Source organism: Zingiber officinale, chromosome 5A (genome assembly GCF_018446385.1).
Source record: "Zingiber officinale cultivar Zhangliang chromosome 5A, Zo_v1.1, whole genome shotgun sequence".
In the NCBI taxonomy this organism is placed as follows: Eukaryota; Viridiplantae; Streptophyta; class Magnoliopsida; order Zingiberales; family Zingiberaceae; genus Zingiber; species Zingiber officinale.
The window spans coordinates 121,827,491-121,853,085 of record NC_055994.1 but is presented as its reverse complement, the minus strand read 5'-3'; the positions used below and the strand labels follow the sequence as shown (position 1 = coordinate 121,853,085).

Sequence of the window (25,595 nt, the reverse complement as noted above, 5' to 3'; positions counted from 1 at the left end):
AGGTCGTAGTGTAATTAGGTATTAGTTTATCTTGACTATATAATTACACTAGTACACTCAGAGTGTATTGAGTAGGACCATTTGAGGTCGTTTCTTTTATACTGACTTTATAAAGGAACAAAGACCTCAGTTATTATGGAAGTGTGTGCTCTTAATCCTAATATAATAACAAGCACATATATTTGATATTTATTTCTTTAATTTATCAATGGGTGAGATTTAGTTCGTTGAATCAATAAACCCGATAAGTTGGGAAATGGTATCACTTATAGTGTGTGTTGTTGATTATAGAAGGAAATTGTGTCCTAGAGATACTAGGTTGATAATGTCCTCAAGAGGAGCTCATAAAGATTGTCATGTTAAACCTCAGGTGGATTTAGTCCGACATGACAATAAGGTTGAGTGGTACTACTCTTGGACTTAGATATTAATTAAATGAGTTGTCAGTAACTCACTTAATTAGTGGACATTCGATATCTTAAACACAGGGAGACTAACACACTCATAATAAGAAGGAGCCCAAAAATGTAATTTGGGATTGGTGCGGTAGTTCAATGATAGTTCTCTAGTGGAATGAATTATCATTGATAAAATTAAGTTGTGTGTTCGGGGCGAACACGGGATGCTTAATTTTATCGGGAGACCAAAACCAATTCCTCCTCTCGGTCCCTATCGTAGCCTCTTATTTATAGAGTTCTATACCCACCTATACCCACCTTCTATACCCACCCAAATTGGGGCCGGCCAAGCTAGCTTGGGAACAAAGCTAGGGTCGGCCTAGGTATAATATTGGGTGGCCGGCCCTAGCTTGAACCCAAGCTAGTAGGGCCGGCCAAATAAAATTAAAAAGAAATTTAATTTTAATTTTTATTATGTGGAAGATATATTTTAAAGAGAATTAAAATTAAAATATCTCTCTTGTAAAAGATCTACAAAAGATTAAAGAAAGAGATTAGATCTCTTTCCTTATTTGTAGATTGGAGAGATGTTTTGTTTTTTTCTTTAAAAATTATTCACATGTTGATAAAATTAAAATTATAGAAATTTCCTTTTATCAACCATGAAGAGATTTTAAAGAGAAATTTTATTTTTTAAAATTTCCGGAAACAAATTAGGAAGTTTTAATTGTTGATTAAAACTTGTCCTCTTTTGTTTCCAATGATGTGGCCGGCCATCTCAAGTTAATTGGAAAATTTTGTTTTATTTTTCTCAATTAATTCATGTCAAGAAAATTAAGAAAATTTTATTGTAATTAAATTTCCTAATTTGCCTAGGCCAAGGAATATAAAAGAAGGGGTAGGGGTGCCTTCATGAGACACAACCTCTATTGTTTTCTCTCCCTTTTCCTTGGTGTGGTGGCCGGCCATCATCTCCTTCTCTTCCTCTTGTGGTGGCCGAACCTCTCCCTCTCCCTTGGAGTTCTTGTGGTGGCCGGATACTACTCGGAGAAGAAGAAGAAGAAAGAGAGAAAGCTAGCATCTCTTGGAGCTTGGTTAGTATTTTGATTTTCTTCTTTGGTGAAGTTCTTCCTTTGTGGCCGAACCTTGCTTGGAGGAGAAGAAGGTGGTTGGTGGTTTCTCATCTCGGTAGATCGTTGCCCACACAACGTCCGAGGTTAGAAGAGGAATACGGTAGAAGATCAAGAGGTTTTTCTACAAGGTATAACTAGTAATTTCTATTTCCGCATCATGCTAGTTATTTATGGAAATAATACCAAATACAAGAGGCTTACGTTCTAGAATTTCAAATATGTTTTTTCGAAGTTGTGTTCTTTGTTTTTCTTTTCCTTGTGATTTGATTGTTCTCTTTGGTTAACCTAAAGTTATTTTAGGAAATTAAATATTAGCTTTCTATTAAAGGTTTTGTCTAGTCGGTGGTGGTTGCTCCCATATCCAAGAAGGTCATGTGCCTCGCCACGTCAGTACTGGGAACCTTTTATGGAAATTAATATTTAATGGAATTAATAACTTAAGGAGACTTGGGTCGAACGTGTTAAGTTCCGCAGGAGATCCAAGTCAAAACCTAAAAGAACAAATAGATTAAGTTTTGGATCAAACGTGTTAAGTTCCGCAGGCGATCCAAAATTTAATTTAAAAGAACACATGGTAGCTAGGAAAAGGTTCAGACCTTTGTACAAAATTTTTGTACAGTGGAACCTATAGGTTTTCCGAGTAGCAACCAACAACACTATCTTTTATAGATGATCTAAGGTGCCTCGTTCCCTTGGAGGAGCCTCTGGTGGATCTGATCTTCATTGAAGATAGCGACTTTTATCTGCGCAGAGGCGTTGTCTCCCCACTAGAGGTGCCTTGGTTTGCCGAGGTTTTATCCTTCGCGGTCGCAACCCTTATCCACGTGGGGAGGCACCTCCTTCCACCTAAGGTGCCTCCGCGCCTCCAGCGCAGAGGCTTCGGCCAATTGTTCTGAGGTGCCTTCAATCCAACCGAGGCACCTCAGGTGAATAGTATCAAGAGTTCTTTTGCTTCTAACTCCTACATAAACATATTAGTGGACAAAAAGAATAATAGAATATACAAAATAGAGTTAGCGTAATTTATATGCAGTATTAATTAGATCCTATCCTCGAGACTAGGATCTAATTTTGGTCTCAGCTTAGACTTCCAAAATGGATCTAAGTTGGACCAGTACCTAAAGTCCCTAACTGAGACTCAACCTCACTAGATCACTCTCCTCTAGTAATTTACCTCACCATGTAAAATCGCTCCTTTGATCCACCAGGTCTTCCTGCTAGTTGTCAAGTCCGCAGACCTAATTGGATTTCAGCCAACTGGCAGGTTTGATCGACTGAACTTTCTGCTAGATATCAGGTCCACCATACATATCTGGACTTCCCACCCGTTATCAGGTCCAACTTAGCTGGATTTCAACCTGATGTCAGGTCTTCCAGACTCATCGAGTCCTTCACACTTGGTAACAAGGTTAAATAACACACAATCTAACTTTAATCCATTTATCATTCATCAAAACCTAAGTTTGATCATTAGTGCTAATTGTACCAATAAGATTAACTTTATTACCATCTAATATTGATATTGCCTAATATATTATTTATGGATTTACTTGGTGATTTTGAAGTTCTTTGTTTTTTGGTCATTAGAAAACCAAAAAAGGCCTTTTACTTTCTTATATTTTTCAAATTGATTCATGGTCTTATCATATAAATCCTCACCTCTCACCCATCTAGATATGTACTTCTACAAACCCTCCATCACTTCTATGTCAGGGGTTGAGTATAAAAACTCTAGATTCAAGAAATATCTGGCTGTATGCAAAGGTCTATAGAGTTGAATGTTTTATCTTTTGTCAATGAATTCAAAAACACTACGATATTTCTCTTCATTATTGTTAAATGACTTAGCGATAACTTCTTTGGCTTCATCCATTGACTAAAAAATATAACTTATAGGAGACATTTTTATTGTCTACCTGCCCTAATATTTTCACCAATGGGCCACCAACTTTTAATACAAAAATTATATATTTTTTCTAGAAAGAATGCATCAATATCACTTCTGCTACATCCTTTCCAACTGTCTCTTTATGAAATCGACTATCAGATATAAACATCTTTCTCATATTTACTTGTTCTATGTGAAACAACTTTAAAGTAAAAAAAAAAAAGTGGTTGTAAAACATGTCTTTGTAGTTCTTACCATGCTCTCTATCTATCAATGCCCTCGTTCATGTAATTTTCGAAGATGAGGAATTTTGAATATATCCTCGAGCAACAAATCTAACCAATGAGCTGCACAGGAGTCCAGTACAAGTGTGGAAATCAGTTTTCCAAAAGATAACTTAAAAAACAAAGTAAATTTAGTCAAAAAATTGAAAATATGATCCAATTCTTAATTGAAAGTAACATACATTTAAAATATTACTTGCACTGACATTGCAATTTGCATTATCTTTACAACTTGAACCACATTCTTTTTCCAATATGATACACAAATTTATAAAGTAACTCAAACATCTTGTCAACTGTGTGAGAATAGCCTGAAGCACCAACAAATTCAACAAATATACTTCCTTTAAGACCATTTACCCAAAAATTTATAAGAGTCTTACCCTTTTTATCTATCCACCTATTTGCCATAATTATGCACCCAAACTTAGCATAATCTTCTTTGTGGGATTTGAAAAGTGAGTTTATATTTGTTAACTGCTTCAAATACTTAACCCTTACTTTATGATATGATAGAGGTTTCATCTCTGATCCAAATTGTTCAATAGCTTCAATACAAGACTGAAAAGAATCCTATTTAACGATATTGAAAGGAATTTTGGCATCATACATCCATGTAGTAAATCTCTCAAACGCAATATCTCTTAACTTCTTTTTTTATTTTCATAATATTGTTCTATATTTTTTGCACATCTTTGTTTGATAATTTCATCAACATCTTTCATAAAATAAAGATTAATAGTTTTTGTTTGATAGAATTGTTGTATTTGACATGATTAAGACAACTTAAATTAATAATAATCATTCAATAAAAAAATACAAAAAAATAAAAAAACAATTAACATAAAATAAATTAACATGAATTAAGACAACTCAAATCAATAATAATCACAACTAAAATCAATAATAATAAATCAATAAATACGAAACAATACAAAATAGTAAAAAAAAATTATCAGAAAATAATATTCTTAACAATATTGAGGAAGCAAATAGGAGAGGAAAATGACATAAGATGTTATGACGGCTAGGTGGATGGGCTATGATAGCCAAGTAGACGAGAGACGGTGGGAGGCGGATGGGAGGCATAGGGCTAAAGGTTCACCTTGGTGCCAGCAGCTAGGCAGACGAGAGACGGCGAGAGGTGGATAGGAAGCAGAGGGCTAGAGGCGAGAAAAGATGGGTTTAGGGCTTTAAGCCTTTCACCTTGGCAGCGATGGCCAGGTAGACAAGGAGGCGATGAGTCAGAGTCGAGAGAAGATGGGTTAGGGCTTTAAGCCTTTCACCTTTGCGACTGCAGCTAAGCAAATGAAAGGCGGTGAGAGGCAATGAGAGAAGGATGGGAGGCAGAGGAGTAGAGTTGAGACTCGAGAGAGAGAGAAGATCTATCGGGTTTAGTCCTTTTAAGCCTTCCACCTTTTTTTTAAAATAATAACTTTGCCAAACTTTAAAAAAAAAATAACTTCTTTTAAGCGCAAAAGAGCTCACCTTGCGCTTTAACGCGAAGCATATTGAAGCACATGTTTCAGAGACATTGCGTGCTTCCGATGTCTCTAAAGCATGGGGCTTGTGCCTCGAATCACTTTGCGTTTAAGCGAGCAACGCACTCCCTTTGATAACATTGGCCCCCACAAATTAAGACAGTTGGTACATACATAGGTAATTATTCTAATAAATTTTTGAATCAATTTCTAACGGGTATAAAATATCTTGTTGGATGTCTGACTTATCTCATAAAAAAGCATACATTAGGGCAAATACTCCTTATAATTTACCCCATTCTAAAAAATACAGAGGTTTTATATGGAGAGGGACTAGTAAGATGATAACATTACCCTCCAATTATTTATCAATAAGTGAAAATCTACCACATGATACACACTCTATCCTCTCACAACGAGTCCTGTCTTTGTTCTCTTGGGATGGTGTAGTGGTTGAGACATGGAGTGTTACCATATTAGGTCATGGGGTTAAAATTCGACACGTATGAGCATACTTTGCTCCATGTCTTGGTCACTGTAGTAATGACTAGTAACTACTCATGATTTACCTGTTTTATGTTGATCTAGAGACGAATTAACGAAAACATTAGGATGACTGAATTACCTTTTACCATTTAGTTCATCAGTCAAAGGGTTTGAAAATCTAGTAAAGATTTCATTTTTTATGTAAAAAAAGGGAAAATTTACATGCATCCCCCATTGGCAAACATAACTTTGCATGCATTCTCCATTGGAAAAAATCTTTGTTTTCACTCCCTAGTCTAATATACTTACCTAATTGCCCTTGATATTTTAAGTATAAAAAGTCTAAAAATGAGTATAAATCCTCTTAAATTCAGTACATTAAACTAGAATCTAGTATATTTTCTATCAAATTGAGTACGATTCTTTTCCACCTCAATTGGATGGAAAATATATTAGATTTTCTTTAAATGATACTCAAATGAAAAATATACTAGATTTTTTTCAAATGACACTGAATTTAGGAGGAATTATATTAAATAGGAAAAAAGTCGTACTCAATTTAATAGAAAATATACTCTATTTTAGTTTAAAATACTGAATTTATTAGGAATTATAGTCATTTTTAAACTATTTATACCTAAAAAATATGAATGACAATTTTAATAGAAAATATACTCGAATATATATTAGATTTTCTTTAAATGATACTCAATTGGATAGAAAATGTACTATATTTTCTTTAAATAATATTTAATTGGATAGAAAATATACTAGATTTTCTTTTTACATGGTGCTGAATTTAGGAGGAATTATATTAAAACAGAAAAAAAAATATGCTCAATTTAATAGAAAATATACTCGATTCTAATGTAAAGTGCTGAATTTAAGAGGAATTATACTCATTTTTGGACCTTTTGTACCTAAAAAATCTGAAGGTAATTAGGTCACAATATTTGCATGAGTGAGTTGAAGCAAATAAAACTTTGCATGCAGGGAGTGAAAATAAAATTTTTTATGAGTGGGGATTGCATGTAAAATTCAAGTTGTGATGAGGATTTTTCTCTACTTTACTCTAAAAAGAATCTTGGTTTGCAAAGTTTTTATGGAGCAATTGAATCACAGTTACAGATAGGGGTGCAATCGAGTCGAGCCGAACTCTTGAATATTTGAGTTTGATTCGTTTATAATCGAGCCGAGCTCGAGCTTTATTTAACGAATATATTCATGGCTCACGAGCTTATTCGAGCTTTTATCGAGCTTAAGCAAGAGCTTAATAAATATAAATTATAAATTTAAATATTCATTAAAAACTAAATTATATATTTAGATAAAATTATAATATTCTTATTAAAATTTATAATTTTATTCTAATAAATAAATTTAATATATTTGTCTATTTTTCATAAGTAGAGTGTAAAATCTATAAATTCAATATCAAAACTATTATTTTCTTTTAAAAGTTGATTTATGAGTTTAACGAACGTGTTCATGAGTGAGCCGAGTATTGTGAAGTTTGAGCTTGATTTATTTATCTTAACGAGTTTCATTAAACGAGCTAAAACGAACTTTTATCGAATCAGACTTCGAATAACTCACGAACGACTAGATTCATTTACTCCCTAGTTACAGAAGCGTACATGGGATTAGCAGAACCCATTGCTATCGTCTACTGCCCCAGTAACCAATTTTAAAAGCATCAATTTTCTGTTCTAAAGTATAGAGCTATCTCTTCGAGCCATATGAGATTTTTGAATTGAAATTCGAGATGACGGAGCATGTTTTCCCTATATCTTAATCATCTACACTAATAACTAATAATTATTCATGATTTATTTTATCTATCTTTTGACCTAATAACTAATTAGGCACTTAAACGAATAAATCAATCTTTTACCACACTAAGGCAAAGTGCGACCCTCTCACTATCTGTCAATAAAGCTAATAGGAGGTGGGTACAATACTACCGATTGCAGAAAGAGGGTCACAAGAAGAGGAACAGGGAGGAGGGCGGGAACTACGCCGGTTCCGTTTTGAAAGCGTCGAGAAAAGCGAGCCCCTCTTGTACACGACGCAAAAGAAAGCTGAAAAGTGTGCCCAAGGAGGTGACTTTCTTCTCCTGCTCACATGCGCATTAGCCTCAGAAAGAAGGCGATAGATCAGGAGGTTTGTTAATGCGTTCGACAACTTTTTCAACCGTCGCATGTAAAAAAGATGACAACTTTAAGAAGAAATCGGTGTGAGAAGGACAAGCTCACGCTGATTTTGTGCCCTCTGACACTCCGTCCATCTGGTGTGAATGACACCGACTTCGTCGGTGGCATCTTGGAGTGACGCGGAAGAGTTTCTTTTTTCTGGGGATTTTGCACCTTGATGAGATATTGTTCGTCGCAAAAGATGAAATTGGGGGGAAAAGGTGGAACTTTTGGATGATTGTAAGTTCCTCTTCGACTTTGCTTTCTTGGTGTCGTGATGAAGTTTTCATTCGGCTTTCAGTTGCCTTCTCTTTTCTTTTTTCCGATCTTCCATCGGCGCTCGTTTTTCAGTAGGACTTTCCGTCCTGGCAAGAGGCGAGTTTTCTGAGCTTTGACTGTGGCGGAACAGGAAGGTGGTGGTCGGCAGACTGCTGCTGCTTCATTTGATGGTTGACATTTCAGGATGGACCGTCGGAGTTGGCTGTGGAGGCGCAAGTCATCGGAGAAGAGCCTTGGTGAGACTGAGAGTTCCGGATCGGTATCCTCTCAGTCTGAAAGATACTCAGATGACCAGGTTAGTACGTTGCCCATTTTGGTTGTGTTCAACTCTTTTTTCCTTGCTTGTGTAGATAGGAGAAAAGTCTCAGTGGATTTGTTGAGAGAAGAAAACTCAGATCTTCTTGGAAAGAAGAAAAAGTTGTTTGAGACAAACTCGAGCTTGTACAGCTATCGAGTTATTATATATATATAACGTTTACACCAAATTTTAACTCGTGCTCATTAGTTGGATGCTAGTAAAACATGCCCATTCAAGTGGACTGATTTTTGTTTTCTGGCTGCCAGTTGGAGTGTGTCCGAAGCATGGGTGCTTCTTCTCTCTAAGAGTTATGATCTTCTTTGATTGTTTAGAATTTGGATCACTAACATGTATGGACCTCATACAAATCGCTAGAGGAGGTATTCCGTGAATTCGATTTTTGTTGGTAAACTTAGGGATGGATGTCGCAAGTGGGCAACTTCAACTTCAACCTCACTTCCAACCTAATGAGTGGTTGAATTGTCTAGGAATATAGTGGCATCTGATTTGTTTAACAGGTGGATAAATTGACATGTCTTTAACTGGGAATGCTTCACTTGGAGTTGCTTTCATGAGGGCTCTGTGTTTGCTAGGCTCAACTATACTGACTCTTCCTAGTCATATTCTCTTACTTTAATGTTCACAGTATATATACTCTCAGGCTGAGGGTAATCAAATTCAAATGTTTTTTGATTTATTGGAAGGATTCATGTCCAACTCCATTCTTGTTGGTTAAGGTCAGGCGAGGAACTAGCAATACAACTACCTAGGTCTGCAATCTCTATGAGTTACATGAATGGTTGAAGGGATGGAAGTAGTAGGGTTTGAATCCATTTCTTTGCAAGAGAGATTTCTAAGAATTGAAAAAAAAATACTGATGTTCTAATGGAGTTTCACCCACCTATTGAAGCCATTTTGGTGGGCAAGGCATGTCACCAAATTTATTGGCAGCGACTTGCTGATGCACATTGGATTTAGGATAGAGATGAAAATTGTAAATACTTTTAATTTTCTACAAATGGGTGCAAATGTAAGTTCTATTGTCTTTTAATGCATTCACATCTTGAGGTCCCAAGAGGGTTAGAGATTTATAAGGTTTTCTCTAATCACTTTAGGTGTCATATTGGAGGTCACTCATAAAATTTTCTAAGCTTTCCCTCCACATTGTTCCTTGTTAGTTTGAGCTCTCTAAACAGGTTGGTTTTACCATTTTTTGAAGTTGAAATTCTAAAGTAGGTCATCCAAAGAGCTCGTGCAAGATGAATTTTCAATGCTCTCTTTTGGATACTTAAACATGGTAAAATCTAATTTTCTTGAGTTTTTTGATTGATTGTTTAAGGTTGAGCTCAGAAAAATTCCTTAAACTAATTCTATATCACTCTAATTCCTAAATTAGAGAATTCTTGTAGGGTTGGTGTCTTCAAGCCTATTGCTTTGAACACTTATTAGTAAAGATAATCACAAGACATTGGATCTCAGCTATGGAACGTAATGCATTGGCTTTATAGTGGATCGTCAGTTTGCTTTCACAAAGGGGAAGAGGACCTTTGATTGTTTTATTTGAGGGTGCTTAACCTTGTTTATCTGTATAAATGGTGGGGGTTTGTGGCTTTTTGGATTTAGAATGCCATGGACTTTTATTGGAGTTAGAAGGTATTTTCAAAGAATATCTCAACCCATTTGCTTTCTTGGGTTGGAGATGATCACTCCTATGGAGGGTTATTTGGCAAATGCATGACCTTTTTCTATCAATATTGAATTGGTGGTGTCTATTGGCAGCACCATTTTGTCTTGTTTGGTTCGATGGGTGAAGAGCAGGACCTTGACTTCACTTTTTCTTGACCTATGAAGCTTGCATTAATAGAGAGAACTGCTTCAGTAGATTGGATGCCTCTTCTCTCACACTCGATACCTTGGAGGACTTAATTAGACTTCATTGCTTCAAGCTTCCTCGTTCATGAGATGGTTCTCAGTTGGAAAATTCTTGCCATGATTAGCTTATTCTGTGCTTGTCTTCTGAACTGTATTGATGGTAGTGCCCCAATGGCTTCGCTTTCTTAGGCTTCTCATAAGATGATGGTTTCCTCTTGGCTAGTGATTCCGAGTCACAGGAACAGTTGTTTATCAGTTGTATCATTGCCAAGAGAGGGTAGAAGATGATCTCAGTTGTTTTAATCTATAGGGGGTAGGTTTTCCTTGCTTGTAGCTTGAATGGCTGGATTCGAAACTTTGCATAAAAATCTGGCTTATATTGTGGCATAAGCATGGTTGTTTGTACTTCATAGGGTTTCAATTGCTATGATTTTTCAGTTGGAGTATGCTATGCTCTTATATAGAGACCATTCGACTATGGTTGATAATGATCCAGGTTTAAGTATTGAATCATTTGGATCTGCTTCTTCTAAAAATCTAAGATGTACGTCTCTTTCGTTGATTTCTTAGCTTTTGGTAGGATTGCTTTTGCTAAATGTTGATCATGTATCATGTAAGATATGCTTAGGTTAATATAATCTAGTGTGACCAGTTTAGTATACTCATCTTTGGTCTATGGTGGATCGACTTACTATACAAGCTCTAAATTTAAATCAGTTACAAATTTAATACAGTGACTTTTTCCTGATAAAGAAGGAAGATTATTCTAAATCTCCTACCCAATTTGGTTTGATCGTCCTACTCAATTTGATTTGATCGTCCTACTCAATTTGATTTGATTTATCCTTGATTATTTTCTAATCTACTATGAATATTTTCCTCATTCCTCATGATATAATACCATCTAATTTTTTTTTAAAAAAAATAATCATCATTGAAGGCAATAGTAATTTTTCACTATCAAATTTATCAAGTCAATTGAAGGGGAGTCTTGGCGCAATGGTACAGTTGTTGTATGTTCTGGTGGTCATTGGTTCAAGTCAAAGAAACAATCTCTTGTAATGCAAAATAAGACTACGTACAATAGTCGCTTCCCCATCTCACATTGGTAGGAGCTTCATGCACCGAGCTACCCTTCATAAAGCCAATTTCGATCCTCTAGCACTTCTCTTGTGCTTTTTGTTGTCGAGGAGGCAAGGGTGATTGTACCCCGTCCATTTCCAAACTGTTTACTTAGTTGATTCATGGATCAACGTCTCTAACAATAAGCGTGCAACGCTTGTCAGCAGCCTCCTTGCACATTGATTCCATAACAAACAATGTCGAAGCTCGGGTAATCCTTGATGTTGTAACATATCACTAACATCACAACTTGAGACTCACTTCCTATTTCATGATTGTTGAGTCCACTCCCTTCACTATTACCATCCTTAAATTGAAGTATTGGTCACTATCTACTGTGTGAAAGATTGCTATAATGTTTGACTCAGACTCACTAGAGGGAAGGGATAAATAGAAGGTGATCTAGAAATAAAACTTTTTTGCAAGATACAAAGACAAGTTAATCATTAGTTCCTAGAGTTCTTGTGTGTGGATTTAGTTGCTCGTGTCAAGTATTTAGGCAACAAAAATGTAATACAAAATAATATTGACTAAAGAGAATACTAACATACATGGCTTAGAGCCTTTCCCCTAATCCATGTCCTATCAATTTGTTAAGGGAATCACTCTTGCAAATCTACTATGAATGTCTCTTGTACCAGAGATGAAGCAAGACTCGTACAAGGAATCTATCATCCATGATGATGTTGGCCCAAAGAGCGAACCTTAAGATTACATTCCACTTGCAATCTATCGTAACTCACATTGTTTCTAGGTTTTCAACCTTGTTGATGTTTTACGTTGCCCTGTTCACGTTCCGTCAGGTTCTTAATCCTTAAAATGTACCAAGTCTTCCAAACCTGCTCCAATGTGTTACCTTTTGTTGTTCACCTATAAAGTCTACCCCTTGTCGGGCTACCTTAAAGTACTCACTATAAATTTTTTATCCATTTTATGTTCCAGGCCATCCTTTATCACCTACAAGCTCACCTAGTCATAGGTCATTAAACTATTTAATCAACAACCATTTCATGTTCCTTGTCCTTGAGTCTACGCCGATAGGAATTTTTGCTCCCTTGGATGTTCCAAGCCATCCTTCTACGATCATCTCTGAGTCCAACTCATTATGGATCTCTGAGCCATTGAGTATAGCCCATCCAACTTGACTACTTAAGTCATCTATCATAACAACTCAATTACGTAGAGTCACGAGTTGTCTGAGATTCATATGCACTCTGCTAAGTCTTTGCAAACTTGATATATACATTAGTACCACAGACGAGTCTAGCTTAAAGCATTTTCCAAATACATCAAAACAACCTAATTGTCAAGACTATTATCGCCAAATGAAAAATAATTTAGATATATCAAGACTTTTAAGTCACTATTGATTTCTCCTTAATTGCCATTTTGTATATCAATGTGACAAGATTTGCTATTGTCAATCGTTGTTAAAATTTGAGTGTTCATTAGCTGTTCTCAAATTTGCTCCATGTGACAATTATTTTCTTCTATTTCATTATCGACTTGGAGATTTCACTTTTTTCAATCCATATATAAGAACTATCATTTTATATGTAAATCATAATACATTGTATGATACAAATCGTGAATCGTATGTTTAGACAATTATATTCATGACAATAGTTATGCATGCTCTTTGTTCAACAGGAAGCATTGAGGACTTCTCCAAATGATACTTCAGCTAGCCATGCCCAATTGCCAGAGGTTGCGTCAAATACTTGTGATACTGAAGTTGATAAAACTTTGAAGAGATTGACAGGAAAACTATCGGCTGCTCTTCTGAACATCAGTGCTAAAGAGGAACTCGTCAAGCAGCATTCTAAAGTTGCAGAAGAAGCTGTTTCAGGTAATTTGCTTTATGTCGAAATTTGAAGACAGCCAACCTATGCTTTAGTCTAAACTCTCAAATTTGATAGGCTGGGAACAGGCTGAAGCCGAGGTTGCAACACTCAAGCAGCAGCTTGAAACTGCAGTCGAAAAGAACACTTCACTCGAAGATAGAATTACCCAACTCGACGGCGCTCTCAAGGAATGTGTCAGCCAGTTCCATCGATTCAGGGAGGACCAAGAAGAGAAAGTTCAGAATTTGGCCACCAGCAAGGGATGCGAGAAGTATGAATCTGAGAAACAACTTGCGGAAATCAAACCGCAGATTGATGCTGCGAAAATTGAATCTACGACACTTGATCATGGACTTCAGGCAAGATTTGAGACGGTTGAGAAAGAAAACATGGCTCTGAAGACTGAAGTTCATTCCCTGTTCAAACACCTCCAAGTTCTATTGCTGGAGAGGGAGCTAAGTAATAAAGCAGCAGAGACAGCTAGTAAGCAACGCTTAGACAGTATAAAAAGGATCACCAAACTTGAAGCTGAATGCCGTCAATTACTCCATATGAATCGTAAGTTATTGTCCACCGGCGATCCCAAACTAATTGGAAGCTCAATCTGTGTTGAATCTCTCACAGATAGCCAATCAGACAGTGGAGATAGATTGCCTGGTACAGAAATCGAACTTGGACGATCAGATTCATGGGCATCTGCTTTAATCGCTGAGCTTGATCAATTTAAGGGCGAGAAGCCAACTCCAAGAATTATCGATGCTTCTGTTGAGATTGAGCTTATGGATGATTTCCTTGAGATGGAGAGATTTGTTGCCTTGCCTGAGTCGGATGCTGAGATCATCGAGCCAGGAGACAAGTCCTTCCAAGTTACTAAGGATGACTTACAGATTGAAAATGAAATCATGGACCATAAATTGATTGTGTTAGAAGAGAAGGTTGAGAAACTTGGATACGAGAAAGAAGAAATGAGGATAGCTTTGGCAGAATCGCATCGCCAGCTTGAGGTCTTTTGCAATCTGCTGGCTGAAGCTGAAAATAAAATAGTTGAAATGCAAACAAAGATGGACTTGGCTAATGAACCGAAAGCAAGTACAGTTGGAGATTTGGAGGGAATGTGGAAGGAACTGGAGACTCAGCTCGAGTTAGCATATTTGGAAAATGGGAAGCTCTGTGAGAAGATATCTTTGTTAGAAGAAAGCCTCCAGGATGATCGAATACTGTCTGCTGAACATGAAGCTAAAGTAGAGATTGCTGAGGTTGCTCGGCAGGAACTGGATTCCCAGCTTAAGTCAGCTCTTCAAGAAGTTGGTACTCTTAATGAAAAAATTGGAGTGTTGGAATGCCAGTTAAAGGAGGGAAGGGCACTGTCTTCAGAATTAGCAGCAAAAGTCTATTCTTTAGAAGCGACAAACAAGGCATTGGAATCTCAGCTTGATGATGCAAATTCTGAAGTTAGGAAGCTAAAGGAGAAGGTTAATTTCTGGGAACTAAAAGCTGAAGAAGAGACTAAATTATCTACAGAATATGCACTTAAACTAGAAGCGGCAGAGGCAGAAACGAAGAAACTGGAACTTGATCTCAAGTCAGCTCATTTGTTTGCTAATAAAGTGCAGGCTGCAGAGGCGGCAAAGATGTCGGTAGAAATTCAACTTGAATCTGCACGCTTAGAAGTTCAGAAGCTGAGCGATGAGGTAGTTTTCCTAGAAAGGAGAGTTGACGAGGAAAGAGCATTGTCTGCAGAATATGCAGATCGGTGTCGGAAACTGGAAGGTGATTTCTTCAAGATGAACCGAGAAGCTGATCTTTCGAGAGCTTCAAGATCCAGTCGAGAACTTAAGATCAAACAGGTAGTGACCTGTCTTTACCATCAATCTACTGTCAATTCTTTTCTTGTGTTTGGACTAACTGAAATTTTCTGTTGAACTATGATTGTTCAATTCTTCTCCAATACATATTGATTGCAAATTGAGCTTCACTATTATTCTTAGTCAAGTTGAACATATTTGTTCTCTATTCGGTTTCAGGAAAGAGATCTTGTTGTGGCTGCTGGCAAATTGGAAGAATGTCAGAAGACGATAGCCTCGCTGAATCAGCAGTTGAAATTCTTGACAACTTTTGATGGTCTCATCCTCGAAGCTGAGATGCCAGAATACAATGCGAGCATTCGAGATCATGATGATAGCATTACTGAAGTCAAAGGTTTCTTTCGCAACAATCCATTAGAGGTAACAGACAATTACAAATTTTCGATTGGCAGCGAGAAAGGTTTGGTAGAGTCTTCTTCAGTCTCTTTGATTTCTTCTGCTTCTTCCCCTAATTTATCTGAGATAACTAGAACACTATTGTCCCGTAGTAGGAGCACCGCTTGTTAGAAACTACAGCAAATAGAAATTCACCGAGAACTATTTCGATGTTTATACATTGCAAATCTACAGCTAGAGATTGATGTTTGGTCTCAACTCAAAATCAGCACCTAAAGACAAATGATGATGCAAAGTTCTTGGAATGATTAGGTTTTTTTGATAGGTTTTGTTGTTTATATTTGAGTTAGAATGGCATTGCGATGCAAAAAAAAAGCACCATGCATCATTTGAGTCAATACGAAGAGCTTTCTGAGAACTTTCATGTTGGAGCCAAAAGGAGTGTGTACCGATCTTGGTTGAAGTCATATCAAGCCTAATTATCCACTAAAAGCTTTCTTGAACTCGAGCAAGATGCGATCTTTTAACTATCTCAAGTTCAAATGTGTATACCATGAATACATTGGCCATTAGAGGGTGGTGAGAGCTCATTGTGAACTCACTAAGAATAGAATGTCGAAACCAAGCCCGGCTTAAGGCATAGGCCATTAAGGCCTATGCCTAGGGCCCAAATAAAATTAAGGTCCATTATTTTTATTTTTTTAAAATGTATGAGTATTTTCATTAAATTTTTAATGGCTAAACATCATAATAATGGATCGGGATACTACAACAAAGTTGCAACACGCGCACTTCAATTTTGCAACAATGATGTTTCGATTTCCGCTCCTCATTAATCCATTATATCGATCAATTAATTCCATATTAATTATATTCTCCTAAAATTCTATCTAAATTTTTTCCATTCAATTTTATAATAAGATAATCCATATCATCTTATTCGCTCATGAATGTGCTTTATTTTTTTTTTCTCTCATGTGCGATCCTTTGATTCTCAAAGGGCATCATTCTCCTTCCTAACTTAGTAATATATTTTTTCTCAAAATGTTTTTTATTTTTATGTATAAATGATAAATTATAGATGAAATAGATCCAAACATTTTTGAAAAAATAGAATATTAACAATTACATGAAATTTTTTTCTCCATTTTTTCTTTTTTCCCGTGCAAGCAAAATATCAAATTGTTACCATTATAATTCACCACAAATCTAATTTATGCACTTAAAAAAAATCATAAAATATGAATATAGTCATATATTTTTAATACTTAAAGTGCACTTGGTTTATTATATACTTTTAAAGTACATAAATCAGGTTTTTAAATGCATAAATAAAGTTTTTAAAGGCATAACTCAACTTTTTTTTTAAAAATCTTTACTTAATATTTATTTATTTTATTATAATATCATCAAATTAAAGTTATATGGCGTAAATTAGGTTTTATTGTTCATTTAATTCTAAGTAATTATATGGTATTTTGATAAAATAGTAGGGATTTATTTTTCTTTCTATTATTATTTAATATAAATATCTATGTTAAAAAAATAATCTGATTCTAATATACCAAACATATATGAAAAAAAAAAATAAAAGAATTTATTCAATCTCATTATAGATTTATTATTAATAATCAAAATTAAAACTCAAAAATAATATAACTAAAAATTTAAATAAAAAATTAATTAAATTTTCACTAGAAGATAGTATTTAGGAAAAAATATGTTAAAACTCTCTCTATATATATATAGCTGAATATATTTATTTGTTGAAAAAGTTCCAACCAGAGAAAATCAATATTTCTTTTCTAAATGATGAAACTTCTAGATATTTTTTTATAATTCATTATATTAAAAAATTATCAAAAAAATATGATAGAAAATAGTTAATATATTTCAAAGAATTAGGTAAAGTATTTTACTTTAAATTATTTAGTAAAAAAAATTATTAAAGGTTTTAAAAAAAATTACCTAGGGCCTCGTGAAATCTTGAGACGGCCCTAGTCGAAACAAAGAGTGATTGATCAAATATGTCTATTTCTTGATATTTTATTGTATGTATAATAGTTTAATTTTCAAGGCTTGTTGACTATTAGATGTTGAAAACAAACGATGAAGTTGAGAAATTAGGTTATCATTTTTTCCTCCATCCTTTGTTTATCAGAGTGGATATGCAATATGCATAAGGATGAAAATGAAAATGAATGAAAAATAATTTTATTTTTCCTTCTCATATTGGCTTTCGTTCAAATGTTTTCGTTAGTCGTCCGATAACATTAGCTTAAATGAAGGATGTTTATGTCTTGAATGAATTTTGGCTCTCGCACTTCTAACTTCCCCAAGTAAATAATGGAAAAAATGCTCTAAAATAGTTGTCATACCTTTTACGTACACAAAAGAATTGAAAATTTATCAAATGATGCATGTACCATTTTAAGTGCATTATTTTTTGTTTTTGAACTGATCAAAAGACGAATGTTATTTTGGTATTTATTAAAGGATACATCTTTTTAAGTACACTTTTTATTCTATTCTCTTGACAAATTTGATTTTTTTGTTATTGTTTTCTTTTCTCTCTCATTTTTCTTTCTTTTATCTTTCCTCTCTCTTATGTATGTAACTTTTCATTTATTTTTCCTCCTCTCTTCTCTTTCTACCCTTTTTTGCATGCATGTATAATATATGGATAATATTTTATAAGGTTTAATTGATTAGAACTTAAATGGATGTAATTTGAGATTTCTAGATTAATTAGTAGGTTTTAATTGAAATCCACTAATTGATCTAGAGAGTTCTGATTGCATCCATTTTAGTTTCTATGAATTTTTGAGGTTGCAATTAGTTTAAATATGTTATTTATTGTTTATTTCAGCTTCTCAGAAATGTTAAAATATAATAAGGAATAATCGTCAAAAATTTTCAATGTGGGTCTGATATGTATCATATCAGGCTCAACGTGGAGATTTTTATAGATTCTCCTTATTTCATGTTAACATTTCTGAGAAATCGAAATAAATAATGGATAGTATATTTAAACTCCTTAAACCTCATAAATCTATAGGAATTGAAATGAGTATAATCTAAGATCTCTAGGTTCATCAGTGAGTTTCGACTGAAATCCATTGATGGACCTAGAGAGTTTCGATTGTGTCTATTTCAATTCCTGTAGATTTCTAGCGTTGCAAGGAATTCAAATATGCTATCTATTATTTATTTCGGCTTCTTATAGGTGTTAAAATGTAATAAAGAAGAATTACAAAAAATCTTCACGTTGAGCCTGATATGTATCATATAAGGCTCAAAGTGGACCTGATATGAAATCATATCAGACTCAGCATGGGTCTAATATGGAATCATATCAGACCCAATATAAAGATTTTTGCCGATTCCTTCTTATTACATTTTAACATATTTGAGAAGCTGAAATAAACAATGAATAACATATTTGAACTTCTTGCAATCCTAAAAATCTACAGGAATTGAAATCGGTACAATCTGAGATCTCTAGGTCTATCAGTGAGTTTTTGATCGAAACTTATTGATAGACTTAGTGAGCTCTGATTATATCCATTTAGTTCTTGTAGATTTCTGAGGTTAAAATGAGTTTAAATATACATCCATTGCTTATTTTGATTTCTTAGAGGTGTTAAAATATAATGAAGAAGAATCGACAAAAACCTCTATGTTGCGCTTAATATTAGGTCTGATATGATTCCATATCAGGTCCACGACATCCCTTAAACTATTCAAGGCTCCTCACCTCTACCTCTGAATAATTCACACATCGAAAAAAATAATTCACTATTGGTGAGGTCGGCTCAATGCTGACGAGTTCTAAGTTCAATATTTTTATAACCGATCTCTTAAATTGTGAAGAAGACAAGTGGCTGATGGTCCACCAATGTCATACCATTGCCATGAATAGTCAACTTTACTTTTGATAGTATCAACAATTTATCTGTGATTGTAAATGTATGGTAGCATAGGAGAATTCATTCGAGTTTATAGTGCAGAGTTCATACTTTCACAAAAAAAATTGACTATGATTGAGCTAAGATATCATATTTCATTCAGTTAGTTGTTGGACCTGATATGGAATCATAGCAGGCTAAACGTGGGTCTCATATCATTCATATCAATCCCATGTTGGGTCTGATATGATTTTATATTAGACTCAATGTGTAGACTTTTGTTCCTTATTACATTTTAATACATTTAGAGAAACTGAAATAAACAATGGATAACATATTTGAATTTCTTACAATCTTAAAAATCCACAGGAATTGAAATGAGTATAATCGGAGTTCTCTAGGTCTACTAGTGGGTTTCGATCAAAATCTACTAATGGACCTAGAGATCTTAGATTTCACTCATTTCAGTTTCTATGGATTTTTAGATTTTCAAGGAGTTCAAATATGCTATTCATTATTTATTTCAATTTTTCAAATGTGTTGACATGTAATAAGGAAGAATTGATAAAAATCTCTACGTTGGACCTGATATGGAATCATATCAGCTCCATGTTGGACCTGAGATGATACATATCAGACTCAACGTGAAGATTTTTGGTGATTCTTCCTTATTATATTTTAACACTTCTGAGGAGCCAAAATAAATAATGGATAACATATTTGAATTCTTACAATCCCATAAATCCACAGAAACTGAAATGGATGTAATCGGAGCTCTTTAAGTTCATCTATAGATTTCGGTCAAAACTCACTAATATACTTAGAGATCTCATATTGCATCCATTTAAGTTACTGTGGATTTCTGGGGTTGTAAGGAGTTCAAATATATTGTCCATTGTTTATTTTAGTTTTTTAAATGTTATAAAAAAATTAACTAAACCTTATAAAATATTATGCATACGTTATGCATGCATGCAAAGAAAAAGGGAAGAAAGAGAAGAAAGGAGAGGAAAATAAACAGGAAGTTGCATGCATAGGAGAGAAGAAAGAGTGAAAAATTGTAGAGAAAAGAAAAACGATAGAAAAAGTCATATTTGTCAGGAGGGTAGAACGGAAAGTGTACTTGAAAAGGTGGGACTTTTGGTAAATACCAAAGTAACATGTGCATTTTGATCAATTCATAAACTTAGGTGTGTCGTTTGGTAAATTACTTCAAAAGAATAGAAGACCTTTTTTCATCCTTACCATCTTTTTTTTTAATATTCTCTTTTAAATTTTCTAATATGAGCAAAAGATGATATCGTTCATCCTAAACGGTCCAGTATCATTGGTCCCAGGACTAAATACAAGTAGGTAAATCACATGTGTAGAAATTTATGACGAGGAAAAAGTAGTCATCTTAATAAATTCAAAATGTGATTTTAGAAATAAAGAGTATAAAGTCTTATATAGTTAGATTAAAAAAAACCTAAACCCTAGACTGAAAAGGTAAAAGACTAAATTGCCCTAAAAGCTATAAACAAATAATTTTAATAAATTTATATAATCTAACATCACTTCTCTAACTCACGATGTTACAACTAGAAGCATTGAGAGTTTTTCAGACAAAATGGAATCGAGAAGTGGAATGAGCTTTGGCAAACATTTCAGTTATCTGTAGTGAGGAAGGAACAAAATGTAGTGCGATAGTGTCAAGCTATAGATGATGATGAGTGAGATAACAATTAATTTCAATATGCTTTGTTTTCTCATGAAAAGTTGTATTGCGCGTAATTTGAATGACATTTTGATTATCACAATAAAGAGCAATAGGTTTTCGAAGAAAATTTTTCATATCTGCAAACAACCAGCATAACCAAACAATCTCACAAGTCGTGGTAGCTATAGCACGATACTCAGCTTCTGTGGATGATCTGGACATAACATCTTATTTCTTACTCTTCCAAGAGATAATAGAATCTCCAAGAAAAATACAGAAGTCAGTAGTCGACTTACGATCCATAGAGTCATCCATCCAATCAGTATCAGAGTATGCATAGAGCTCTAACGAGAAAATATAAGGGAATAAGAGATTCTAAAATTGAGTTCTCTAAAGATATCAAAGAATGTGAAGAATAACAACCCAATGAACTGTCGTCGGTGCAGTGACAAACTGACTAATCATATATACATCATACGTAATATCAGGATGAGTCACACTAAGATAAACCAAGTTTCTCACAACTGTATGGTAGATGTTATGATCTAGCAAAGGAGAACCATTTGATGGAGAGTGTTGAGCATTAGTCTCAAAGGAAGTATCAACTACCCTGTTGTCAGTGAGACATGCACGCTCAAATAGATCAACTATGTACTTTGACTGAGACAAGAGATAACATTTTGGCAAAGAGGAGATCTCGATCCCCAAAAAATAACGTAGTAAACCCAAGTCTTTTATAGCAAAACAATAAACTAATTCAAACTTCAAAGACTCAATTCCATCAAAATCATCACAAGTAATTATCATGTCATCCACATATAAAGACAAAAGTATACGATCAGCATGAGTACACTTGATAAATACAGCTGAATCATGATTATTGGGATGAAAGTCAAACGAGATAATCACCTTGGAGAACTTCGTAAACCAAGCATGTGGTGTTTGTTTGAGTCCATAGAGAGTTTTGCAAAGCCTGTAAACTTCACCAGGTCGGTGAGCAACTCTAGGAGGAGGCACCATATACACTTTTCTTGAAGATCATTATTCAAGAAAATATTCTTGACATCCATCTGAGGTATTTTCTATTGACGAACAAAGACAACAACAATTAACGTAAGAACGGTGGTTATTTTAACAACAAAGGAAAATGTTTCCTCATAATCCATATTATACTCCTGAGACTAACTTTTAGTAACAAGATGAGCTTTGTACTGTTTGACAGAACCATCAGATTTAGTTTTGATCTTAAAGACCTAATGAGAACCAATGACGCGTTTCCTTGGTGGCAGTGGTACCAAATCTCAAGTATGAGTATGAGTATGAGTATGAGTATGAGTATGAGTATGAGTATGAGTATGAGTATGATTCAAAGCAGTTAATTCTTTGTTCATAGCATTCTGTCAAAGAGGATTATCAACACCTTCTCTATAGGACAAAGGCTCAGAAAGATGATAAATAAAAGTAACAAAAGAAGCAAAGAATCTAGAATAACAAGAATAAGTAAAATCAGGTAGTTTAGTAGACTTACAAGGATGTGTAGACCGACAAGTAGGATTGTCCACAAACTCACGAGGTGATGGAATAGTCACAGGAGGGGGAGGTGGAGGAGATGTCTCAAGAATACTAGATTTAGTGAAGCCATCATGTGGAAGAGTAGTCGTGGGGGAGGTTTTGTCGGTGTCGGTACTGAAGGGATCGATGCAAATAAGATCTACACGAGTCATGTCATGTGATATAAAAGGTATAGAGAAGAAAGGAATATGCTCAAGAAACACAATATGACGAGAGACATAATTTTTTACTAACTAGATCAAAACAATGATATCTCTTTTGACCAACATCATAACCAAGAAAGATACACAAAGTAAACTTAGAGGACAACTTATCATACTCGATGTGTGGTCGGAGAACAAAACATGTACAACAAAAAATGCGTAAAGAGGAATAATCAAGAGCACGACCATACAGTTTTTGAAAACGAGACAAACCTAAATTGGGAGAAGTTGAAATCCTATTAATTACATAAGTAACAGTAAGAACTATTTCTCTCCAAAAAAATACTAGGAACATCTGCAGACAATAAAAATGAATGGACTATCTCAACAAGATGTCTATGCTTTCTCTCGCACCCCCATTTTGTTTAGGTGTTTCTCGACACAAGGTTTAATATATAGTACCTTTTGATGCAAGTAAATGAGAAAAAATATTGGAAGTGTACTTGCCTTCCAAACCACAACGAAAACACTTGATAATAATCGAATGTTGAGTTTTGACAAGAGCTTCAAAGTCATTGAAGATGGTAAGATAATCAGATCTGTGTTTCATAAGATAAACCCAAGCATGGCAAGTGCAATCGTCAATAAAAGAAACATAATATTTTGATCCCCTTTTGTAGTAACATGAGAAGGTCTCCACACATCAGAATGAATAAGCTCAAAAGGATTAGGAGAAAAAGATAGACTTTTATTGAAAGGTAATTCAGAAAATTTTGTCACTTTACAACCACTAAAATCAGAAATATCATGACTTTTTAAAGTTCTTAATACTTTAGACAAAGCTAAAAATTATAAACGAGATGCTGAAACATGACCTAGACGAGTATGCCACAAATAAAAATCAGAAGAAGAATGACTCAATCGAAAAGATGACAGATCAACACTAGAAGCTGCAACATCTGGTACTTGAAGCTTATCCAAGACATAGAGCCCCCCTTGCCTACGGCTTGTCCCAATCACCTTCTGAGATCACAGGTTCTGAACATAAGAATTGGATGAAGAAAAAATATTAAATATCCAGACTCAGATAATTGACTAATAGAAACAAGATTAAGTGTAAGACTAGAAATATAATAAACATCAGGAAGAGACAAACAAGTTGCAACAATAGAACCAACACCTATTAATGGCATTGGAGTACCATCAACAGTCACAACTAATAAAGATGAATTAAAAGATAAGGAGATAAAATATGACAAGTCAGGTGACATATGATGAGAGAATCCAGAATCTAAGACCACAAGGAGGAAGATATACCTGATGTACCAAAGGATGACAAACCTATATGAGAAGAAGCAGACATAACAGAGGGTTGTGAAGCAAGGAACTGTTGAAACTGTACAAGTATATGTGGATCTAAAAAGAGAGCAACCACTCCATTACTAGACTAAGGTAATCCATATGGCAACTGTTATGGTTGATTACTAAATTTCCATAAAGCATTCTGATGTAGCAATTGTGGTTGTTGAGGTCATTGCTACTGATACTACTGCTGTAGTGGTCATTTCTACTACTACGGTAATTTACCTTTATTCAACAATAATGGACACTGAGACTTTCAATGTCCCTTTTCTTTACAATAACTACACTCATCACTAAAAACTTTCGAAGTCGACCTACTTTGATTATGAGGCGTAGGCCGCTGTGGTGTTCCAAAAATAGATGGCGTAGATGGTGCAATAGTCCTCTTATCAATCTGAGACTTGAGGTGAATCTCCTCAGCTAGCAATTCATGTACTACTGAATCAACAAAAGGGAGAGAACTACGATGTAAAATTGTTCCACGCAATCTTTTAAAGTCATCAGGTAGAGCCATCAAGAATCGGACCAAATGTTGTTTTTTACTACGAGTGACATAAGCTGGGAATGAAAAAAAAAAACAAGTTTATATTATATGAAAATAAATAGAACAACAAAATAATGTGTAATGTATCACAAACTTCTCTTTTCATTACTCTCACACTGATGACAAAAACAAAGAAAATCTCATCTTTAAGAAAAGAAGGGTAGATGATTTTTTTTCTAATTCGTCTATATGCTAAATTCGAAGCACAAGTTTTCCACAGTAAAAGTAAATGAACGAAGAGAGGAAAAAAATTATATCTTTAATGCTCGCCTTGTGTTGCTTGATACCTACTTTAATGTTGATCGCTCGCATGTTGCTCATTCGCCTTGTGTGTCACTTGCCACTCACCATCCATTCAAGCTTTCCTTTCTTGATCACTCTCATATAAATCCACACCCACTAGATCCACTCACAACTGTTATTTGTCACTCATTGAATCTCATTGGCACTCAACCTCGCCTTCAGTCCTGCCCACATTCGCCCAATTTTGCACAACCATTTTTGTTTCGAAGTTTTAATGAGGTTAACAAAGAAACATCTTGTGAATTATGACTAGTTTTCTTTCCTCTCAACTCATTGAGAGCACATATAGCATCAATAGTCTACCATCATACTAGTTCTCATTTTCTTTGGTTTTTTCGAATTTGAACAAGCAAATCTAGAGGAGAATAGATTCTATTGAACATTATATAAGTTTTATTGTATCAGTGGTTATTTTATTATACTACTATGAAATAAACTATAAAGAGAAGATTTCTCAAAGTATATTCTTTCATTCATCTAAATTTTCTAAAATAAGTTTTCTGGTTTAAATTAAGCTAGGAAAGATGATCTTTCTAGTAAACCTTTTTTTTTGTTCCTTATTCTAATTTTTCTTCAACTGAATTCA

At 34.6% G+C, this 25,595-nt stretch overlaps 1 protein-coding gene across 3 annotated transcripts; it reads left to right on the top strand.

Moving 5' to 3' along the window:
* Positions 1-7,620: 7,620 nt before the first annotated feature.
* LOC121981520 (filament-like plant protein 3) lies at positions 7,621-15,743 on the top strand. 3 transcript variants are annotated; one of them, XM_042534088.1, is made up of 5 exons: positions 7,621-8,102; positions 8,325-8,436; positions 13,084-13,282; positions 13,353-15,124; positions 15,302-15,743. In XM_042534088.1, exons 2-5 carry the CDS (start codon positions 8,326-8,328, stop codon positions 15,647-15,649), a joined length of 2,430 nt encoding a protein of 809 aa, XP_042390022.1. In that variant the 5' UTR covers positions 7,621-8,102; position 8,325; the 3' UTR covers positions 15,650-15,743. The 3 variants fall into 3 exon arrangements, with proteins under 3 accessions (XP_042390022.1, XP_042390021.1, XP_042390020.1); XM_042534087.1 differs by having other exon boundaries at positions 8,272-8,436; XM_042534086.1 differs by having other exon boundaries at positions 8,214-8,436.
* Positions 15,744-25,595: the final 9,852 nt, after the last annotated feature.